At 50.9% G+C, this 21667-nt stretch overlaps 1 protein-coding gene across 4 annotated transcripts in view; it reads right to left on the bottom strand.

The window, feature by feature from the left end:
• Positions 1-9: 9 nt before the first annotated feature.
• The window catches only part of TMEM120B (transmembrane protein 120B), a 44622-nt gene continuing 22964 nt past the window's right edge, over positions 10-21667 (bottom strand). The window contains exons 2-12 of one of the 4 annotated variants that reach the window (XM_084762724.1): positions 21439-21542; positions 19583-19699; positions 17612-17671; positions 17154-17249; positions 14837-14926; positions 4270-4335; positions 3717-3778; positions 3043-3135; positions 2383-2447; positions 1820-1888; positions 10-1438 (exon numbers count right to left, since the gene is read on the bottom strand). In XM_084762724.1, the coding sequence (XP_084618850.1) occupies positions 1325-1438; positions 1820-1888; positions 2383-2447; positions 3043-3135; positions 3717-3778; positions 4270-4335; positions 14837-14926; positions 17154-17249; positions 17612-17671; positions 19583-19699; positions 21439-21542 (936 nt within the window). In that variant the 3' untranslated portion in view covers positions 10-1324. Of the gene's footprint in view, positions 1439-1819; positions 1930-2382; positions 2448-3042; positions 3136-3716; positions 3779-4269; positions 4336-14836; positions 14927-17153; positions 17250-17611; positions 17672-19582; positions 19700-21423; positions 21543-21667 lie in introns of those variants that run through there. The other 3 variants (XM_084762723.1, XM_084762725.1, XM_084762726.1) reach the window with 3 other exon arrangements.

The following is a 21667-nucleotide window of genomic DNA, read 5'->3' on the forward strand; positions in this document are numbered from 1 at the left end:
CTAGGCCACAAAGCCTAAAATATTCATCCTTTTAATGGGAAAAGTTTGCAATCTCAGGTACCTGCAAAGGACAAGCCAGGTGATCCAAGGACAATTGTAGGGCAGGGTGAAGGGAGGGGCGGCTGTGGCAAACAGGAGCAGGTGCCTGATCTTGCCCTTTGGGAATGCAGCCAGGTTTTTCCATTTTAGTGAGGTAAACAGAAATCTGGATTCTTACATGGCATTTCAGCAAGGGGGAGGTGAGGTCTAATTTTTATCACATAACTAAAGAATTTCTAACTTCTGTGAGGGCCAAATGATGCATGTCTGAGGACGCCAGCTGTGATGTCAGGTCTGAGCAGGCAGCTGAGGCCCAGGGGTGGAGGGGGCGGAACGTTCAAGTGAACCTTGAGTTCCTCCTCCACTGCTGCTGCCTGGATCTCACAGGGTGGCACCTTAGGCTGAGGCCGCCCAGACCCCACCCCTCCCCTCCCCACACAATCAAGAACCTCTTCAGATGGAGAGAGGCACGAATGGGTGACCTTCAAATGGCTTAAGTTCCAGCCACACTGAACTTGACTCACAGCAGGTTTACGAAGGCTGAAGGGCACAAACTCCCAAGAGCCCACTGGGTCTCAAAACAACCCAGAGGCTGGGTGCCCTCTAGTGGAGGCTGTCCTTAAAACCCTGCCACCTAACTTTCCCCCCAAGTGGCAAGCAGAAAAGCAGTTCAGGAGACACAAGGTAAGAAAGAGACAAGACAGGTAGATTCTCTGAGAACTTAAATATTCCACCACCACGGAGGGTGGGGGGCCGTGGGCGGCTTACAGCACAGGTGGTGGCCCAGGGCACAGGGGCGCTCCACAGGATGTTTAAAGTTTCGCTCCGCCCCGTGCCTGGGACACCCGGTAAATAGCAGGTCAGCTAAAGCCAACCCTGGTGAGGCACATCCAAACCCCAGTAAGGGGTTCAAATGATAAGAGTAGGAAGAGACGGGTTCCCTGAGGCTTTTTGCCCCTCCCTGGTAGACAGACGCAGACCTGGCCACTGTCATTACCCAGAGCTTCAGGGAAGGCCTCAGAGTGCAGGGAGGTGGGGGAAGACCCGGCATTAAATACGTTATAAATAGGGAGTTGGGGCAGGTTAATACTGTGCGTACAGGTGGCCTTCACATTCCTAATGTCTGGCCAGGGACCAGGGCCTTGGCCTTGCTCCGAGTGACGCTGCTGGCCCCTGAGATGCTGCTGCCCGTGGCTACCTGTGACCGGCAGCCAGGGTGCTGACCGGAATCCCCAGCAGTCTTAAGTCCCAAGACCTCCAAGCACAAGAGTCCAGAGGAGGCTCATCATGGCCTCTTTGTCTTGTCTCTGTTCTTCTGGAGTTTGGCGTGCACGACTTTGAGTGTGGTCAGGAAATTGCCAAGGAAGAGGATGAGGAAGGTGAGAGCCAGCACAAATACCTGGTCCATCCGGATGTGCAGCATCCCACAACGCCGGCGGGGCAGAAGAGGAAGGAGAAGGAGTCAGGTCCCCTGCACGAGGACCTGGCTCTAACCGCAACCCCAGACTCTCAGCAAAGCGACAGGAGTGAATCTCCAAGGTTACTCGGGATTCAGGAAGAGTGTTTAATGGGATACCTAACCCTCCTTCGTTCAGCCACACTGAGGGGGCCCCTGACCTCTTGAGTCCCTTCCCACAGCAGAGAACTCTGGGCAGCAGGAACCCAGAGCAGAGAAACAAGGGACTGACCGCGTCCTCCCCCATGGCAGCCCAGCTCTCTCCAAGCCCCCCATCCCCTACTGCCAGACAGACAGACAGACGGATAGACTTAGGCATGATACCTGCCATTCTTTGCATTCGTCGTGGCTGGAGAGCTCAAACAAGGTGACGGCATTGTAGAGCTGCCAGAACTGGAGACAGGGAGACAGGCACCACTCACCCATCAGTTTCCCTGCAGATCCATGTGGAAAGCCAGGGAGATGGACCAGGCCTCCCAGCATCAAAGACCAGCTACCCACGACACGGACACCCCCCACCCCATGAAACCACAAATGTCTCAGACACAGCGAGTCTAAAGGGCCAACTCTCTCTATCTTTAGTGTCCCTAGAACCTGAGGAAACGGGCACAGGGGGTGCTAGCTGAGGCTTTCCACCTCTCTTTCACAGAGACTGGGCCCGTCCTGCGATAGGGCGGCAGGCAGTGGGGGAGCCCTCGGATGCCCAGGAACCTGTGCGCCTCGGGGATTAAATGTTAGACAGGGAGCTAGGTTGGGGTGGTATTTGTATGGCCTGGCATCTAGTCCCACATACACGGGGACAAACAACTTGTGAGGGAAAGGGAGCCCCAAAGATCTGTTCCCAGGGGTCATTCCTGGCAGGGGTACCCACAAACGGAGGGACTCACATGGCCGCAGAAGAGGAAAGGCAGGAGGAAGGTGAGACCCCTCCACATCCAGGACTGGAACCCCTCTGTGGGGGAGAGTTAAGAGGGTAAGTGTGTGTGACTGTTTAAAAAACAGCAGGGTTGCCAGGCAGTGGTGGCGCACGCCTTTAGTCCCAGCACTTGGGAGGCAGAGGCAGGCGGATCTCTGTGAGTTCGAGGCCAGCCTGGTCTACAAAGTGAGTCCAGGAGATCCAGGACTATGTAGAGAAATGCTATCTCCAAAAATCAAAACAACAACAACAACAACAACAACAACAACAAAACCCAGCAGGGGTCCCTCTGTCTGTGTTGCCCAGGCTGACCTCAAACTTCTGGGCTCAAGTGATCCTCCCATTTCAGCCTCCCAAGTAGCTGGGACTTCAGACCTGTCCCAACACCCAGCCTAACATTGTACATATTATAAAGTTCAGACAAAAAAAAAAAAAAAAGAAACACAGGCATTTCAAAAGATAAGGCCGAGGCCCAGCACTGAGGGGCCTGGCACTCTGCTGCTACCACACCGGCTGCCTGAAACAGGAACCCTGAGGAATTACCAACAGCACCGGGGTAAAGAATGGCCACCCCAGCCTTGAGGCACGGGGGTCTTACGCGCTTCCACAGGGAGGCGCACCGGCTACTCACCCACTGTGAGGTCCAGGTGGTTCCTCTCCCCCAGGGCCCGCAGTCTGTAGAGACAGCCCCTCTGGTAATAGTACTGTAGGAACTGAACACAGCCTGTAGGGGGAGCACAGAGCCCGGGCTCAAGGGAAACAGACCCACAGCCTCTTCCCCCAAATCCGATGTCCCAATAAAAGGCAGGCCGTCCTAGACTCACTTTGTAGACCAGGCTGGCTTCGAACCCACAACGATCTGCCTGCCTCTGCCTCCTGAGTTCTGGGATTACGGGTGCGCAACACCACGCCTAGTCAGAGCCTCATTTTCAGCAGCTGTGTTTTCCTCCGCACGTAGGTACTTCTTCTGAGCCTCAACTTCCCCTGTCACCCCCAGCAAACTCCCACGCAGCTTGCATTCCACAAAAGCATTCATTGGGTGCCTACTGCAAGCGTAGGAAAGTTCCCGAGGCTTCTAACCTGGCTGGTGCCTTGCTGGGTCACTGTGTGTCTGAGCTGTCTGTACTCTAAGCATGTTGGGACCAGTATGAAAAAGACTGTGTTGGGGAGGGGGTTGATCTAAATTTCTGGCCAGGACCCTCTCTGTCTGCTCCGCACAGGCCAGGTCAGATCATCTGGGGACCTCAGCAGTAAAAACCCTCAGCAAACCAGGCTCCTCCCCCTAAGCTGGGCTTGAGCACTCACTCTGAAAAATGGAGAAGGCTAGAAACTGGTTTCGAAACTTCTGATAAATTAATCCATTAGGCCTGGAAAAAACAAACAAACACAAAGGTGGGGCACGCTGTAACACCAGGCATTCATCCGTACCCGGTTTCTTGGTTTTTTTTTGTTTTTTTTTTTCATTCCCACTGGAAGGAAGAAAACAGTTCAAAAGTAGAATAAAGCCCCGGATTTCTGTCCTCTGCCCTGGAGCTGACAGAGGTCACACCCATCACCTTTTCTGGAATGAAGGGACATTATGGCCACTCTCATTCCTCGTGTTGCTCTGTCACCTCTGGCCCAGCCAACAGAAACTATGAAATAGTCCCCGCAAAACCTCCAGCTGGCTCGGCAGGGCCCTGGCAGCTGGGCCTCTAGGCCAGTGTTCAGTCCACGCTTGCTTTCACGATTCATGACCTGCAAGTCAAGTTTTGAGGACCCTGCCCCACCCCCACCCCCTCACCCCCTCGCATACCAGCCCTAGCTCCGGCTCCATGGGGAGAGAGGTCAAAGGGCCCAGTGAGGAAGGACGACTCACCAAGTCAGCATCACTCCAGACAGGAACGTAGAGACATAATGGTGAGACACCCACCAGCCTTTGATTCTTGGGGAGAACAAAACAAAGAAAGGAGTTCGGACGGGGCAGAGAAGTACAGATAGCTCTCTGCTTCTCGCCCTCCGTGAACAGGGTCTGCCCTGTAGCTAAGAAACGTTTCTTCCTGCAGAGGTCCGTGAACCCAGACTACTTGCAGACTAAGCCCAGGGATCTGTTCTGGCACCCAGGAGCTTCTGTGACCTACAGAACACAGCCTTATCCTCACAGGGCTCTGAAGCTCACCCACCTCCCCAGCTCCAAGCCTGAGGCTACCCAGGGCCTGTGGCGACTGAACTATGCTGCAGTCTGATCCCCTCATCCCTTCCGGCATGACTGTATCTGGAGAGGTGACTGAGGTTAAAGGGACACGAGGGCGAAGCCTTCACCGAGGATCTTTGACCTAGTGTCTGTGTAAGAAGAACAGAGCACAGAGGGAGGGCCGCACAGGACACAGGGTGGGGAGGCAGCCATCTGCAAGGCAGGAGAGAGGCCTCAAACCGGCACCGATGACACTTGGATGGAGGGCTTCCCAGAACCATGGGAAAGAAACATCTGTTGGTCATGATGACAAGTGTGTGTTATATTGTGGCAGCACCATAGACGGATAGGGGCCTTCGTACATGCTGTCCCTGAGGCTCCTATCTTTGCCCTGCTAGGCTCTGGGGTCCCAACTTGAGTTTCAGACCCAGTGTCAGGTCCACCCACAGCTCTTCCCTGCCTACACTGCCAAACACAGCTGTACAACTCCCTTAGAGATATGAATTTGGTTTTCATTTTCTTTCTTTCTTTCTTTCTTTCTTTCTTTCTTTCTTTCTTTCTTTCTTCTGAGAAGGGTCTCACTATATAGTCCTGGCTATCCGGGAACCCACTAAGTAGGCCATGCAGGCCTCAAACTCACAGAGGCACACTGTGTCCCGCTCCCCACCCCCTCCACCCCCCAAGTGCTGGGATTAAAGGCCTGTGCCATCATGCCTGGTATGGCTTCATGGCTTCATTTTTTTTTTTAATGTATGAATGTTTTGTCTGCATAATGTCTGTGTAGTGTGTGTAAGTGTGTGCTGCCTGTGGGAGCTAGAAAGGGATTGGTTCCTATGGAACTCGAGTTAGAGATGGTTGTGAGCTGCCACGTGGGTGCTGGGATTTGAACCCAGGTCCTCTGAAGGAACAGGTAGTGCTCTTAACTGCTGAGCCATCTCTCCAGCCCTGGCTTCATTTTCTTTATGGTACTTATTACACGTGACTGTTTCTCAGCTGTAACCTGAGCCCTCTGTCCTGTGCAGATAAAGGCCCAGAGGAGCAGCTGCTTAGTAAACACGCTGAATAAACACACGTACGTATGCGTGTACGTGCACGTACACACACACACACACAGCCGAAGCTCAATGTTACCCCATACAGGCACAGATATGACACTACAGCGGCTTTTCCCATATAGCTCAACTTTATCTACCATCATTCATCAAAGACCCAGGCCTGGCCTGCTCCCCGGCCTTGCAGACAGTTCACAGGTGTGAGAATCTTTTTTTGTTTGGGTTTTTTTGTTTTGTTTTGTTTTTTGTTTTTCTCAAGACAGGGTTTCTCTGTGTAGCCTTGGCTGTCCTGGACTTGCTTTGTAGTCTAGGCTGGCCTCGAACTCACAGAGATCCGCCTGCCTCTGCCTCCTGAGTGCTGGGATTGAAGGTGTGCGCCACCACGCCTGGCCTTGCTGTGACAATCTTATCATGAGAAGCTGGAGCTCCTTCAGCTTGGGGCTCTTGAACCTAGTTCGATCCCCTCCTCAGCATCAGAGCAAGTCTAAGGAAGAGGACTTGGATCCTCAAACTCCCATACGCCCAGGCCTGGTTCAGGCATCCCTGACTCTCCAGCTAGCCTCTGGGAATTGCTCTCCAGCACACCTCAGCAGCCTGCTTTGTTGTTGGTGGTGGTTTGTTTTTTGGTTTTGTTTTTTGTTTTTGAGACAAGGTTTCTCTATGTAGCTTTGGCTGTCTTGGACTCACTCTGTAGACCAGGCTGGCCTCGAACTCACAGAAATCCACCTGTCTCTGCCTCCCAAGTGCTGGGATTAAAGGCATGTGTCACTACGCCGGGCCAGCCTGCTTTGTTGAAAGCAGCCAGGAGCTGTGGGCTCCTTAGAGACCCACTCGCGAGAACAGGAGGCCTCAGTCTTCTCTTCAGAACCCTCTTCAGAGAAGACTAGGGAGATGGGTCCAAGGTGCTATCTCTCCCAAGAACGGCTGGTGGTGCACACCTTTAATCCCAGCACTCAGGAGGCAGAGGCAGGTGGATCTCTGTGAGTTCAAGACCGGCCTAGTATACAAAATGAGACTCTGTCTCAAAAAAAAAAAAAGGGGATGCTAAGATTTTCTTCTCAACAGGAGGAAGGTCAACTGAGTGCAGCTGACGTGGCTCTATGTTGCCACCACTCTGACAGCAGGCAAGCAACACAAATGGGATAACGCCCAGGACCTGCGGCTATTGAGGGAAGTAGCTAAAGCCAAACACGGAGGCCCACGCCTGTGATCCTAACACACAGGCTGCAACAGGAGGGACCCTGAGTTTAAGGACAGCCTGGGCAACCTTCGTCTCAAATATAAAGAAAGTGGAGCGGGAGAGACAGTTCAGCGGTTAACAGCCTTTGCTGCTCTTCTTCATAAAGGACCTGAGTTCCGTTATCGTGTCCAGGCTGCTATAACTTAAATTCCAGGGGCTCCGACACCTTTGGCCTCCATAGGTGCCTGCGCTCACCTGCTCATATCCACACATCCCTCCACATGGCTAAAAAACTACAAAAGAGGCCAGGTGTGGTGGCGCGCGCCTTTAATCCCAGCCCAGCACTCAGGGAGGCAGAGGCGGGCGGATCGCTGTGAGTTCGAGGCCAGCCTCGTCCACAGAGCGAGTCTAGGACAGCCAAGGCTACACAGAGAAACCCTGTCTCGAAAAACAAACAAAAAAATTACCAAAAAAAAAAAGGGGGGAGGGGAAGCTGTTGCGTCTATATTCATGTCACCCACACAGATACGACAGAGGCGTCAGGAGAAGATGTTTACTTCTTTGTCTCCAGCAGCCCCAATGTATCTTCTTGCTTTTCAGCATCTAAAAGACCCTGGCCCCAGTTTCCTAACAGTAAAGGCGGCTGGCCAGATTTTAGACTTTCTGCTTAGCAAGCAACCAAGAGGTCTCACCGCATCCTCCCCAGAGCTTTGCAAGGCCACGCCACAGCCCTTAGACCTTGGCCACCCTCAGGCTCCTTTGTCCTACTCCCCCCAAAACCTCCCCTGAGGAACGGCCCCTCCTGGTGTGGGAGCTGCTCGGGCTTGATTCAGACGCTGGGCAACAAGTCTGAGTGAGCAGCAGCTTTTAATTTCACACCTCGGTGTGCGCACAGCCTAGCGCTGACAGATGCCACCAATAAACACAGCTCGGAGACACCGGGTGAAACTAGCAATTCACCCTCTTCCCCAGCCCCGTACTGCGGAGCGCCACCACCATCGTCTGCACAACCCCAAGGCTCTCTCGGCCCGCTCTGTGCGCGCGCGCGTGTGTTTACGTAACAGTTTTCACTGTAATGGAATTCAGGTACTATACAATTCAGTGGCTTTGAGTGTTTTCACAGAGCTGTGCAAACCATCACCACAATCAATTTGAGACCTCTGTCTCACCCCTACTGGACTTGGACCGCTTAGTCGTCGCTTTCTGGCCCCCTCCCTTTTTTTTTTTTTTTTTTTTTTTGCTAATAGAAATGCAGCTTGCAGGGGGCACCTAGAACGTAGGGACAGAGTGTACTCAGGTCTGGGCACTGTGCAGGGGCGGGGGGGAGGAGCTCACTGCTTCTCCCTGCAGGACACACTAGCCTGCACATATGCAGAGAGGTGCATGGGGCACTCACTGCTCTATACCAGGCAGCTTCTCGCTTTGTGCTTTGGATTTCCAGGAGAGCTGTGGGATGACTTCTGCACTGCAGGCTCCCTCCCTGCCTGCTCCCTTCTGGCTACCTTTGTTCTAAGTATAGCCCCTAAAAAAGCCAGAGGGAGCTGGGGGGGTGGAGGGTGGGGGTGGGGGCTCGGAGAGACTGTGGCTGGCTTCATTAGTCATTCTGACCCAGAAGGAAAAGCTCTTGGCATCTGTCGATCACCAGCCATCAGCTCCCAGGCCTCTGCTTCCTTATGGGGCAGCACCTCAGCCAGCCAGGGGTCTGAATGGAGGTAAGGAATATATCTGGACACACAGCTCAGAACCAGCCCTCTGGGTTCTGCAGCCCTCCAGGCATAGTGATTGGCTCAGAAGTCAGCAAGTGACTCAAGTGTAGCCAATCAGAAGTCTGTCTCAAGGCTCTCACTGGCTCTGTGGGAGTCACCTGGAGCCTTCCCTGCTTCTGTGTTGTTGTTGATGAGATAGGAAGGCAGGCTGGGCTGTGGGGGTGAAGCAGGAGAAAGCAGGTAGCCAATGGGGCTACTACATTGCTGGATCCCTTCTTGCTTCCTTGAATTTCCCACTTAAAAGAGCAGCTAAGGGGCTGGAGAGATGGCTCAGTGGTTAAGAGCGCTGCCTGCTCTTCCAAAGGTCCTGAGTTCCATTCCCAGCAACCATATGGTGACTCACAACCATCTGTAATATGATCTGATGCCCTCTTCTGGCCTGCAGGTGTACATGCAGGCAGAGCACTGTATACATAATAATAAATAAATAAATCTTAAAAAAAAAAAAGAGCAGCTAAGTGCCCTTCAGATCAGTTCCCTGTTAGGTAGGTTTCTAACATTTACAGACTGCAGGAGTATAAACGTATCCTTTATTTGCCTGTCTAATTGTAGTCTCTGAGGCTCACTGCCTCCATCTGCTAACCTAGGGCTAGTCCTGGAAGCTTCTATGGCCTCCATACAATCTAATCTAGGCCTAGAATGTTTTCAGCAAACTCTGAGACTTAGTGCTTGAATAACCTCACCCTCACTTGTTCTTTCTCAACTCTGGCTATCTGGTTCAACTCAGCTGCTCTGGCTTAAACTCCTCTCCAAGCTGATCGATACAAACTGGCTTCTCAAGGTTTCTGACTAAATTGCTGCTCTGCTTGCCCTCAAACTAACTCTAGCAATCTGTTCTAATCTTCTGGCTCCTTCTCATTCTCTGGCTCATCTGTCTCCTCCTGTGTCTAGCAACCTCTCTCTGTAAAACTCTCCTGGTAAGGCTTGGCGTAGTGGCACACGGCTTTAATCCCAGCACTCAGAAGGCAGAGACAGGTGGATCACTGTGAGTTCGAAGCCAGCCTGGTCTAAAAAGCCAGTCCAGGATAGTCAAGGCTACACAAAGAAACCCTGTCTCGAAAAATCAATCAATCAAACAAACAAAAACTCTCCCAGAAAAATTGCCTCCTCCTCTTTCCCACACTACTCTCTCTCTTTTTTTAAAAAAAGATTTGCTTATTTAATACACACACACACACACACACACACACACACAATGTTTTGCCTGAATGCACACCTTCAGGCCAGAAGAGGGCACTAGATTTTATTATAGATGGTTGTGAGCCACCATGTGGTTGCTGGGAATTGAACTCAGGACCTCTGGAAAAGCAGTCAGTGTTTTTAACCTCTGAGCCATCTCTCCAGCCCCTCGCCCCTGCCCCTTAAATTGCCTCTCTTTCCTGTCTGCTCTGAGAGTTGGGCGTATCCTATTTCTGACTTCTTTATGTCAAATCTTTCTTTGATCTGTCACTTTGTCTGCCCATCAATTAGAAGTAAGGGTTGGAAGAGATGGCTCAGAGGTTGTTAAGAGCACTGTTCTTCCAAAGATCCTGAGTTCAATTCCTAGCAACCACTTGGTAGCTCATAACCATCTATAATGAGATCAGGTGCCCTCTTCTGGTGTGCAGACAAAACACTGTAAACTAATAAATCTTAAAAAAAAAAAAAAAATCAGCTGAGTGGTGGTGGCACATGCCTTTAATCCCAGCACTCAGGAGGCAGAGGCAGGTGGATTGCTGTGAGTTCAAGGCCAACCTGGTCTACAAAATTAGTCCAGGACAGCCAAAGCTACACAGAGAAACCCTGTCTCAAAAAACAAAAAAACCAAAAACCAAAAAACAACAACAACAACAACAACAAAAAAAAAAAAAAGAAAGAAAGAAAAGAAAAGAAAAAAAAGAAAGAAAGAAAGAAAAGGGAGAGTTAAGAGCACTGTCTACTCTTCCAAAGGACCGGGTTCAATTCCCAGCACCCACATGGCAGCTTACACCTGTCTGTAACTGCAGTTCCAAAGGAACAGATACCTTCACATTAGTGATATAAAATAAAAGTAAATAAATTATTATTTGCTGGGTCTAGTGGCACATACCTTTAATCCCAGCACTTGGGAGGCAGAAGCAGGCGGATTCATGTGAGTTCGAGGCCAGCCTGGTCTACAAAGTGAGTCCAGGACAGCTAAGGCTACACAGAGAAACCCTGTCTTGAAAAACCAAAGAAGAAAAACAAAAAGAAAAAACAAGCAAAAAAATTAAGATGAACAGAGCTGCCCAATCTCCCCGCCACAGCTCCTACAGTCATTCTACAAGCTAGGGGCCACTGGGTCTATTTCAGGCTCTCCCCCCATCCTACCCCAGCCTTGAGAAATAGTTACACTACTGCGTGAGATTGTGCAGGAAAACCTCTTAAAAAAAAAAAGTCTGTGGGTCATCCTTAGAGGCATGAGTGAGTTGTCTCAAAATCTCTAACCCAGTGTCTGGCGCTTAGGCAACAAAACGGCACGTGGGGGCGTGGGCAGGGCGGAGCCACACACAGAGCTTGACCTTACAAGTGCAAGCGACCATCCCTGCTCCAAAGAACCCAAAAAAAGCTCCTGCAGAACTTGGGCAAGTGAGGCGTGGTTCCGCATCTCTAGACACCTGACACCTTTAGTGCCCCTGGTGAGCCCCATCCTTCCAGGGAACCCTCCTCTGTTGTAATTCTGCTCCTTTCTCTCTGGTAATGGACCATTCACAGCTAAACACACTAAAGCAAACACAACAGCAGACTAACTACCAGCAACATTTAGTTCCAACTCCTAACAATAAAGTAACCCTATATTATTTGTGTCCGTCTGCCTGCCGTCTATCTATCTATCTGTGTGTGGCTGTGTATATGTGTATATCTATCCATCTATCTATCTATCTATGTGTGGCTGTGTATACACATCCATCCATCCATCCATCTATCTATCTATCTATCTATGTGTGGCTGTGTATAATATGCATCTATCTATCTATCTATCTATCTATCTATCTATCTATGTGTGTGTGCATGTGTGTGGCTGTGTATATGCATTTGCCCAAGTGTTGGACGCCCTGGAGCTGGAGTTACAGGCACTTGTGAGCTGCCTGATGAGGGTACTGGGAATCCAGCTCGAGGTCTCTGCAAGAATAACACAGGCTCTTAACCAGAAACAACAGAAACAATGAGGTGGACAGCAAGGCCACAGGGAAAGGAGAGAGCAGACAACGGGAAGGTTAAAAGGGAGCGGTGGCGGAACCAGGTGTGGTGGTGCGTGCATTTCATTCCAGCATTTGGGAGCCAGAAGAAGGGGTATCTCAGTTAAGTACAAGGCTAGCCTAGTCTACACAGCAAGTCCCAGGCCACCCAGGGCTACACAGTGAGACCCTGTTTCAACAAGAAGCACCAGAAAAAAGTGGGAGAACTGTTGCCAGACATGGGGGTATACCTCTGTAATTAGCAGTAGGAACCCAGTCTGGACTACCAGTGAAGACTGCCTCAAAAGAATAAACAAACAGGGCTGGAGAGTTGGCTCAGTGGTTAAGAGCACCGTCTGCTCTTCCAAAGGACCCGGGTTCAGTTCCCAGCACCCACATGGCAGCTCACAACTGTCTGTAACTCCAAGATCTGATACCCTCACACCAATGCACATAAATTTTAAAAATTAAATAAAAATATTTAAAAAAAGAATAAACAAACAAACAAACAGATAAGTAAATGGGTTGATTTACTAAGTGAGGAACTCAGGGGCTGCAGTAAAGACTATCTCAGAAGAACAGATAGATACATAAACAGATAGACCGACAGATAGATTAGTGAGGGGTTTGATTTATGATGTGAGGAACTCATGGCCAGGTGGTACATGGTGATGGCAACGGTGGCACGGATAGGATAAGGATGAGGACAGGTCCTAAAGGTGACAAGTCTTAGATTTGCTGTTGTTACTGTTATTGAGACAGGAGCTCACTACATAGCCCTGGCAGGCCTTGAACTTACAGAGAGATCCACCTGCCTGTGGCTCCTGAGTGCTGGGAGGCACCACCACTCCTAGCATATAATGATTTTTAAAAATATTTTAGTTACATTTATTTATTTATTATGGGTGGGAGTGTGTGGAGGTCAGAAAATAACTTGGTAGTTGGTTCTCTGCTTGAACTGTGTAGGTCCCAGGAACTGAAGTCAGGTCGGCAGGCTTTGTAGTCAGAGCCTTTACCACCTAGCAATCTTGCCAGCCTCAAACCATGGGTCTTTTTAAAAATTTTTTATGTGCATGGCTGTGTTACCTGCATCTATGTATGTGCTCCACATGTGTGCCCTGTGTCCTCAGAGGCCAGAAAAGGGTATTGGATACCTTTGGATCTCCCAGATCATGGATCTAAACTAGGTCCCAAGACCCTGCTCAGAGGCAGGCAGAGCAGACAGAAGAAAAAGAAAAACTAGCGGGTCTTCCTCACTTCAGAACCACTGCAAACCTCCTTACGCCTAGATTCATACACTGACACTGAGACACAGCGACTCTCCCAGAGGGCACTGAAACAGTCCAAAGAGGGGCCATGGCCTGCTCAGTGCTCCAGAGCTTCTCAGAGATGCTCCGGAATCTCCTGGCATGGGGGAAGTTTTCTACAAGACCCTCATCACTGGTTCACTCCCCTCCTTACCCCTGCTTTCTTTTTAAGATTCATTATGTATACCATGCTCTGCCTGCTGTATCCCTGCACGCCAGAAGAGGGCACCAGATCTCATTATAGATGGTTCTAAACCACCATGTGGTTGCTGGGAATTGAACTCAGGACCTCTGAAAGAACAGTCAGTGCTCTAAGCCTCTGAGCCATCTCTCTAGGCCATCCTCCTTACCTCTCTTGTGGAAGACATTCCACTCTTTACACCAAACCCCACTCATCCTCCCAGTAACAGTGGTCCTCTGGGGACCCACTACACTCCTGGCACTTTCGTCTATGCTGCTGAGGGATCTAAGGGAAGGTGAGGCTCAGTGTGAGGAGCAGAGGAAGCCATGAGTGTGTGCTGTTGACATGAGCAGGGCCATGTCAAAGACCTGCAAGCCTCAGACCCAGGAGGAAATGGCAAAAGCTTTCCCACCTGGTCCAAGCACGAACGATGATATTATGTGCAGGAAATGTCCGCTGTAGCTCTCTTCCCCAAGGCATTTACAGGCTGAGGATTGCTCCCCTGAAAGAACTGTTCCTATTGAGATGAGCTAAACCTGTCTCCTAGGTCCAGCTGTATACCATAATCCTGTCTCTTTATCTGTATGTAATAGCCCCACCTCCCTGCTCAGCTGTACGTAATAGCCCCGCCTCCCTGCTCAGCTGTACGTAATAGCCCCGCCTCCCTGCTCAGCTGTACGTAATAGCCCCGCCTCCCTGCTCAGCTGTACGTAATAGCCCCGCCTCTCTGATCAGCTGTACGTAATAGCCCCACCTCCCTGCTCAGCTGTACGTAATAGCCCCGCCTCCCTGCTCAGCTGTATGTAATAGCCCCACCTCCGGTCAACTGTATGTAATAGCCCCGCCTCCCTGCTCAGCTGTGTGCAATAACCACGCCTCACTGTTCAACTCTATATTATAAACACAGTGAGCTTATGGGGCACTGCAGTTTCTCCATCAGAGAACCCAGTCGTTTCTGTGTGTCCACACGTCTGTGTGTGTTGGTCTTTCCATCCCTGCAATGTCCCAGTCAGGTCTGTCCCTGGCACTGTGATGGACACAGCACTCAAGTCTGGCCAATCACAGTCTTGCATTCTCCAGTGACAATAACTGGTTCAGAAGTAGGCACATGGCCCAGCCCGTGCCACACTCAGCCGACGGAACAAGGCTGGTGAGACTCCTGGAAGAAAGGAGGAAGCGTGCCCCATTTGCTGGGAGTGATGATGTAAGCCAAGGCCTGTTGGAGCACTCTATATGGAGCCCCAAGAACAGACAGAACAGAATGGGAGGGCAAGAGATGGCAGCGACCTGAGCCTTGCTCAGTGTCTGAGGCGTGAGTGACACCTTACCTGAAGTCAGCCCCAGCGAACCTATTGCTTTGTTTTGTTTTTGTTTTTGTTTTTTGTTTTTTTTAATGAGAAGACAGATTTCTCATGATGGGAAGCCAGTCTTAGGAGTTTCCATTGCTTGTCACCAAAAGATTGACCTTAAAGTAATTGGCATGACACCAACAGCATCACGCACGGCTGCCCCCCCCACCGGTGTGTCAACATTTCTCTTCGGCTCCCTGCTCCTCCAACCGACCGTCCCCACAAGTGGGCCTCTGGTTACCTGGAACCGTTGCTGATGAGAATGCTCTCCCGAATGGTCAAGGTGCAGTAATACCACACGAGCAGGAAGTTGAAGACTTCATCTGTCACCCTGGTTGGAGGAAACACACACACACACACACACACACACACACACACACACACACACACACACACACACACAGCGTGAGCTCTCCCCTTGCCCAGTGTTCACACCAGTCTCTGGGTGCCTCCTCTTGCCCACACCCAGACTCTGGGCTCCCTCCCTCGCCATCCAGCCCACACAGCAACTGGAGTGCAACAGGTTCAAGTTATATACACCAGTGGCCGATGCAGGCAAAGAGAGACACGGAAGAGCCTTCTGGGAACTCAGAGCCAGCCCAGTCCTGTAGCATCCTGACCTCTGACTTCTAGGCTCCAGAGTGGTGACAAAACATGTTTCTGCTGTGTTACATTCTCTAGTTGGTAAAACTTCGCTAGAGAGATTGTAGGAGTCTTGTGGATACAGGAGGGGAGGAAAGGGAACGCCAAGGCTCTATGGGGAAGCTGATACACCACAGGCGGCCCCAGGAGGAACCCAGAGGCCCCAGTGTAAGGGCCCGTGACAGCATACCAAGAACCCCCCTCTCTTCCAGAGGGGCTGACGAGCAGGCATTACTCGGGTGCACACCCTTTGCCCTCGAGGGGCACCAGCCAGGCACTGGCAGCAGGCAGGCACGGACTAAGAGCCTGCAAGGGCCTTTGTTGGGAAATCCAAGTAGCCAGGCCAGCAAAGTGCACGCCAGAAAACAGACCCTTGACACTTAGGCCAATGCCTAAACCACACTTGGCTGCTTCCCTCCTTACAGCAGAAAGCCTGGGCGGAGTGGAATGGACCAGATCCCAGGGGCAGCATGGCTCCTTTCACCACCCACAGCTCGGCACTATCTGCCCTGCCGCCCTCCGCTCCCCTACTCTGCTCAGTCAGTGAAGGGCAGACACTGATCGTGCACAGTCACCACGCACTGTGCACGGTGAATGGCTACGGGGCACAGCCTGCTGCGCTGGAGAGACTGAGGACTCCATAGGGAATATGCCCATAGATAAACACAGCCGGTCTCAAAGCCAGGACTTAAATCCAGATGGCCTGGGCTGGCTCTTTTTGTTCTTCAGGCATCTATCTTTCTTTATTTTATTTTATTTTTTAAAAATAATCCATTCATTTTTTTATTTCATGCACATTGATATTTTGCCTGCATGTATGTCTCTGTGAGGGTGTCAGATCTTGGAGTTTCAGACAGTTGTGAGCTGCCATATCGGTGCTGGGATTTGAACCCCAGTCCTCGGGAAGAATAGTCAGTGAGTGCCCTTAACCACTGAGCCATCTCTCCAGCCCATGCATCCATCTTTCTATGTATCAATTGTCTCATATGTCCTACGCTGGCCTCCAACTCTCCTGTGGCCAACGATAACCTTGAACTTCTGATCTTCCTGCCTCCGCTCTCTGAATGCTGGGATTACAGGGGTGTACCACCATACCTAGTTTACTCAGTACTGGAGATTGAACAAAGCCTTTTTGCACACCGAGCGAACACTCTCCCAACTGAGCTACATCCTCAGCCCTACTGAGCACTTAATTTTTGAAACCGAGACATAAGTCACATACCAGAAAAATTTCCCTTTTAAAGTATGTAATTTGAAGGCTGGGTTAGCACAGGCCTTTAATCCCAGCACGTGGGAGGCAGTGGCAGGCAGATCTCTGTGAGTTCCAGGCCAGCAAGGGGTACAAAGAGACCCTGTATCAAAGCAAAAACTAAGTAAGTGATTTTTAAAAATGTTTTAAAAGCATGTAATGTGGTGTCTTTTGTTTGTTTTGTTATTCCATTGACTAATTCCAGAACATTCCATCGCTCTCAAAAGGAAATGCTGGTGCCCAAGAATTGCCACTCCCCATTCCTGCTTCCCCTGGCAAGTTCTGCTACACCAAGTTCTGTCTCTGCAGCTGTCCCTTCTGGACATTTCACGTGGGTGGACATGTACAATCTGGCTTCTTTCACTTAGCAGGCCGCGGCTGAAGCTCATCCATGCTGCAGCCTGTCGGTGTTGTGCTCCATGCTAAGGCTTTGTCACATCCCAGTGCATACGCAAACCACACTAGACTCTGCTATCTACTATACCACGAGGCCCTGCCTGCCGGAAGCTATTCCATGAAGCTTGCTAGATGGAGACGGGGTGGGCAGGAATGCTACTTCCTGTCAGAACTGGTCCTTCGCAACGGAAAAGACTGCCTTCCCTGAGGACCCCGTCCTCATGTCCCCACGCCCTCACACACACATATGCACACCTCCAGGCCCCATTACCTGTAGTGAAGGACAAAGCGACATGCCACAGCACCCAGAAGCAGGATTATGGTCAGGTAGAGCTTAAACTTTTCATACTCATCCTTGTAAGCAAACCTGCCGGAACAGACATCCCAGGAAAGATCTCATATTGCTACTGTCCCACTCTGACCCGGCATCCCCTGGCCCTGCATCCACTGCCATATCCTGCCCATCAATTTACAGCAGAACCTGACCTTCAACTAATAATGTCTAGTGAGGGAAAGAGGACCAACTACAAAAGGGCCCTGCCCCTGGGCTTTGGGGCTGCGTTGGGGACAGGCACAGGTCACATGGGTCACAGACAAGTTCTCTACCTAAAGACTGCAGCAGAAACAAGGGCTAATGATATCTGGAAATGCCACCTAGAGTTGGTTAGACAGCGCTCTCTGTTCCCCAGGACAAATGCTGTGATAAGATGCAGGACAGAGTGGACTCACTTGGCCTGATTGCTCAGGAGGGTCACGTTCACATTGCCAAGAACCAGATTCAAGTAGAGCCTGGAAGGAGAGACCTGTGAGGGCACAACCAACACTTTTCAAGCTTAACGAGCGCACACTGAACACGTCGCACTAGAAAACAGGATGCTAAGCTAGTGGTCACCCGGGCCCCACGGTGGCCAGGAACAATGGGTAACCAGCCAGCATGACAGTGTGAGCATCTGTCTCCCCGCTGAAGCTGACTTACAGGCCACATCTCCCAGCCTCCTTCGTAGCCAGATGTAAGCATGTGACCAGCTGGTAGCCCAAGTATAACTAACTTGCAGCCAAAGAGTCAAAGACATTTATCCCAACATCTAGATCCATTTAAAAAAAGATTCTAGGCCAGTTAGAGTTAGTGGATAGAAGTACATGCTTGAAGTCTGATGACTTAACCCCACACAATAGGAGGAGGGAACAGACTCACGCAAGGTGTCTTTGTGTAAAGTGTCCTTTGTCCTCTACACACACACCAAGATGTGTGTGTGCCCACAAACACGTCCACATGTAGGAACGCGAGCATTCATTTCCACCCGAAGGGTATGTTATCTGTTCAGCTTATAAGACAAGGAAACTGGGGCTGGAGAGATGGCTCAGAGGTTAAGAGCACTGTCTGCTCTTCCAGAGGTCCTGAGTTCAATTCCCAGCAACCACATGGTGGCTCACAACCATCTACAATGAGACCTGGTGCCCTCTTCTGGGGCACAGGCACACATGTGGGCAGAATACTGTATAAATAATAAATAAATCTTTAAAAAAAAAAAAGACAAGGACACTAACTGCTGTTTGTGAAAGAGGGTCAATGTCTTTTCTTCCTCTCTTTTCCTGTTTTGAACTACAAATCCCTTATTTCTTCTTAAGCAGCTCTGAGTTGTCTATCCTGTGTGACATAGACTCTGAACTGATATAAAATGCCCCAAAGGGCTGCAGAGAGGAAAGCTGGGGAAAAAAGAGTTTGAGCAACACACTGCTAGAGGAGAGGGTCTTGAACAAGGGAGGGGATGCTGTGAAAAGGACTGCCAACTAACTTGGGCAAAAAGAGGGGAAAAAGGAGGGATGGGTTACATGTCCTGTGGCTACCATGTCAACACCCACCCGGCTGAGGCTTAAAAGGCATCTTCTTCCCTCAGGAGAAATCTGACTCCGTGCTAGGCTAAACCCTGCTTCAAAACCAGGAAGTAAGGGCAGAGTGCGGCACTCACCTACAATTCCAGCACTCAGGAGGCAGAGGCAGGAGTGTGAACCAGCCAGAGCAATATAGTGAGGCCCTGCCTTAAAAGATTAAAAAGCGGGGCTGGAGAGATGGCTCAGAGGTTAAGAGCACTGTGTGCGCTTCCAAAGGTCCTGAGTTCAATTCCCAGCAACCACACGGTGGCTCACAACCATCTTTAATAAGATCTGTTGCCCTCCTCTGGCATTCACACACACATGGGGGCAGAGTACTGTATAAATAATAAACAAATAAAATCCTTTTTTTCTTTTTTAAGATTAAAAAGCAAAACAAAACCAGCTAGGGATATAGCTGAGTCTAGAACCCTGCTTAGCAAGCCTGGGTGCCCTGGCTTCAATCCCTGAGGGAAACCAAAGGAAGGAACACTTCAATCTACTACAGCAGGCTGTTGAGGATAAAATGACCGTCGCAGTGGGCGCATCCAGTGCAATACCGGGCATGCAAAATGTACTCATTACCTGTTGGGTCTCTTGAGAGAGAATGCTTTTCTTCTACCCCAGGTGGCCCACACACAGGTATCAGGTGTCGCCCCAGGGACCTCACTCCCAGCCACAGGGGAAGGACCGCAGCTCCTCCTGGATAGTTGAGAAGTGCCCTCTCCCCTTTCTCATCCTGTTCTCCCCTTTCCTTCGAACCTCACACCCCAGCAGGGAGTGGGGGGCCGGAAACAAGAAATCAGAGCACCCCCCCCCCGCTCCTACCCATTTTTCTTCGGCAGGTAGGCCTCCATGTCGAAGAAGACATTCTGCCGCTCCTTAATGTTGGCGCCCATCTGCTGGATGAGCTCCGCCTCCTGCTGACTGCAATGGCGCTTGTACCTGTAACGGGAGAGACGCTGAGCTTGTGGGGTCTCGAGGCCTTGGCGGTGTCCCTGACTCTCTGCCCTCACTTCCCATCTCCAACACGTAAGGATGGCGTCAGGGCACTTCACGTGAGTAGATGCGGTGAAGCGCCCAGCACATGGCAGCTGATGGGCTCCGGCTGGCTAAGCTGTTTTCCTCTATTGGAACAGAACTCGAAGGTTCCTTAAGAGGGCTGGCTGAGAGGCAGGAGCCGGCCAAGGTCTTCCTGTTGCCTTTTGAAGAGATGCACCTCTCAAAATGAGAGAAGTGGGCGGTGGGTGTGGTGGCACGTGCTTACTAACCCAACACTCAGGAGGCAGAAATGAGGCCAGTGTGCTGACCCAGGCCTTTAATCCTAGCACTCAGGAGGCAGAGGCAGGTGGACCTGTGAGCTGGAAATCAGCCTGGTATACAGAGCAAGTTCTAAGACAGCCAAGGACAGCCAAAGCTACACAGAAACTGGCTGGGGGCTGGGGCGGGGGTTGGAAGAAGAGGAAGAGGACGAAGAAGCAGCAGCAGTGGCACTTGGGAGGTGGAGGCAGGATTGAAAGTTCGGTCATCCTTGGATATAGCCAGTGTGGGGCCGGCTTGGACTATATGAGACCCCTGTCTTTTAAAATCAAGAGCCAGGGCTGGAGAGATGGTTCAGTGGTTAAGAGCACCGCCTGCTCTTTCAAAGGACCAGGGTTCAATCCCCAGCAACCACATGGCAGCTCACAACTGTCTGTAACTCCAAGATCTGATACCCTAACACCAATGCACACACATTAAAAAATTAAATAAAATATGTTTTAAAAAAAATCAAGAGCCAGAGGCAGGTGCAGTGGCAAAAGCCTGTAGTCCCAGCATTCAAGGAGGCAGAGGCAAGAGGATCTCTGTGAGTTTGAGGCCAACCTGGTCTACAGAGAAAGTCCAGGACAGCCAAGGCTACACCGAGGAACCCTGTCTCTGTCTTGAAAAGCCAAAAGAAGAAAAAGAAAGGAAAGAAAGAAAGAAATCAAGAAAGAGATCAACATCAGGCATTAGGAGACAGCACCCCTGGAACAGGAGGGTTCCTTTGTCCAGGACCCTGAGTCTCTGGCCAGCCTTCCTCAGCTTCTCTTGTAGTAATGGCGGCCAGTGCAGATACTCCAGCTGTCACAGCAGGGCTGGAAGCTCTCCTGGTGTCTACTGGGGTTCTGATGAGCACCCAGAGAGACCAAACAGTCGGACCAACAGACAATTATTAATAAGACTGAGACCGAAAGCCCCAGACTCCTCTGTCAGGAAGACGGGCGGGTCCAAGCTCAGCACACAGGCCGCCACCTCAGTGACTGAGAGAGTAAAGCCAATCTAGAGAAAAGCAGGCTTCAGAGGAAAAAACCAGATTCCTACAAACACACTTTGACCCCTGGATCCAGTGGTGCCTGAAGCTAGCCCTGGGTTTTTTTCCGTTGAAATTTCCATCTTCCTCTTAAGCCAGTTTTGAGTTGGGTTTCCCAGGGGAGGGCTGGGGGTGTGGCTCAGCTGACCTCACATAGGCAAAGCCCTGTGCTCCATTCTAGGGAACCCAGCACCGTGGGTAAGCCGTATGAGGTGGCTGGTACCTGTAACCCCAACTCAGGAAGGGAGGAAGGGCGGTCAGAAGCTCAAGGCCACCCTCAGCTACCTATAGCACAAGACCGGTCTTGGCTACAGGCCGCCCTGGGGCCCCCTCTTACCTCTGGAGTGTGTACCTCAGGTCCTTGAGGTGTCTCTTCTGCTTGCTGATGGACGTGCTGCACAGCGTCTGCAGTGCTGTCAGCTCCTCCAGCTTCTGCCTGTAGATCCTGTGCGTCTCCTGGGGGACAGAGCAGAGCGGTGGGAGGCTGCGACAGGGACACGGCTAGAGAGGTCTCGGGCGGGAGATATAAAGGTACAACTATCAAGGATGTGGCTTTGAAAATTAGGACTGCAACTGACCGA

This window comes from Acomys minous, assembly GCF_964271855.1.
Source record: "Acomys minous genome assembly, chromosome: 16".
Lineage (NCBI taxonomy): Eukaryota > Metazoa > Chordata > Mammalia > Rodentia > Muridae > Acomys > Acomys minous.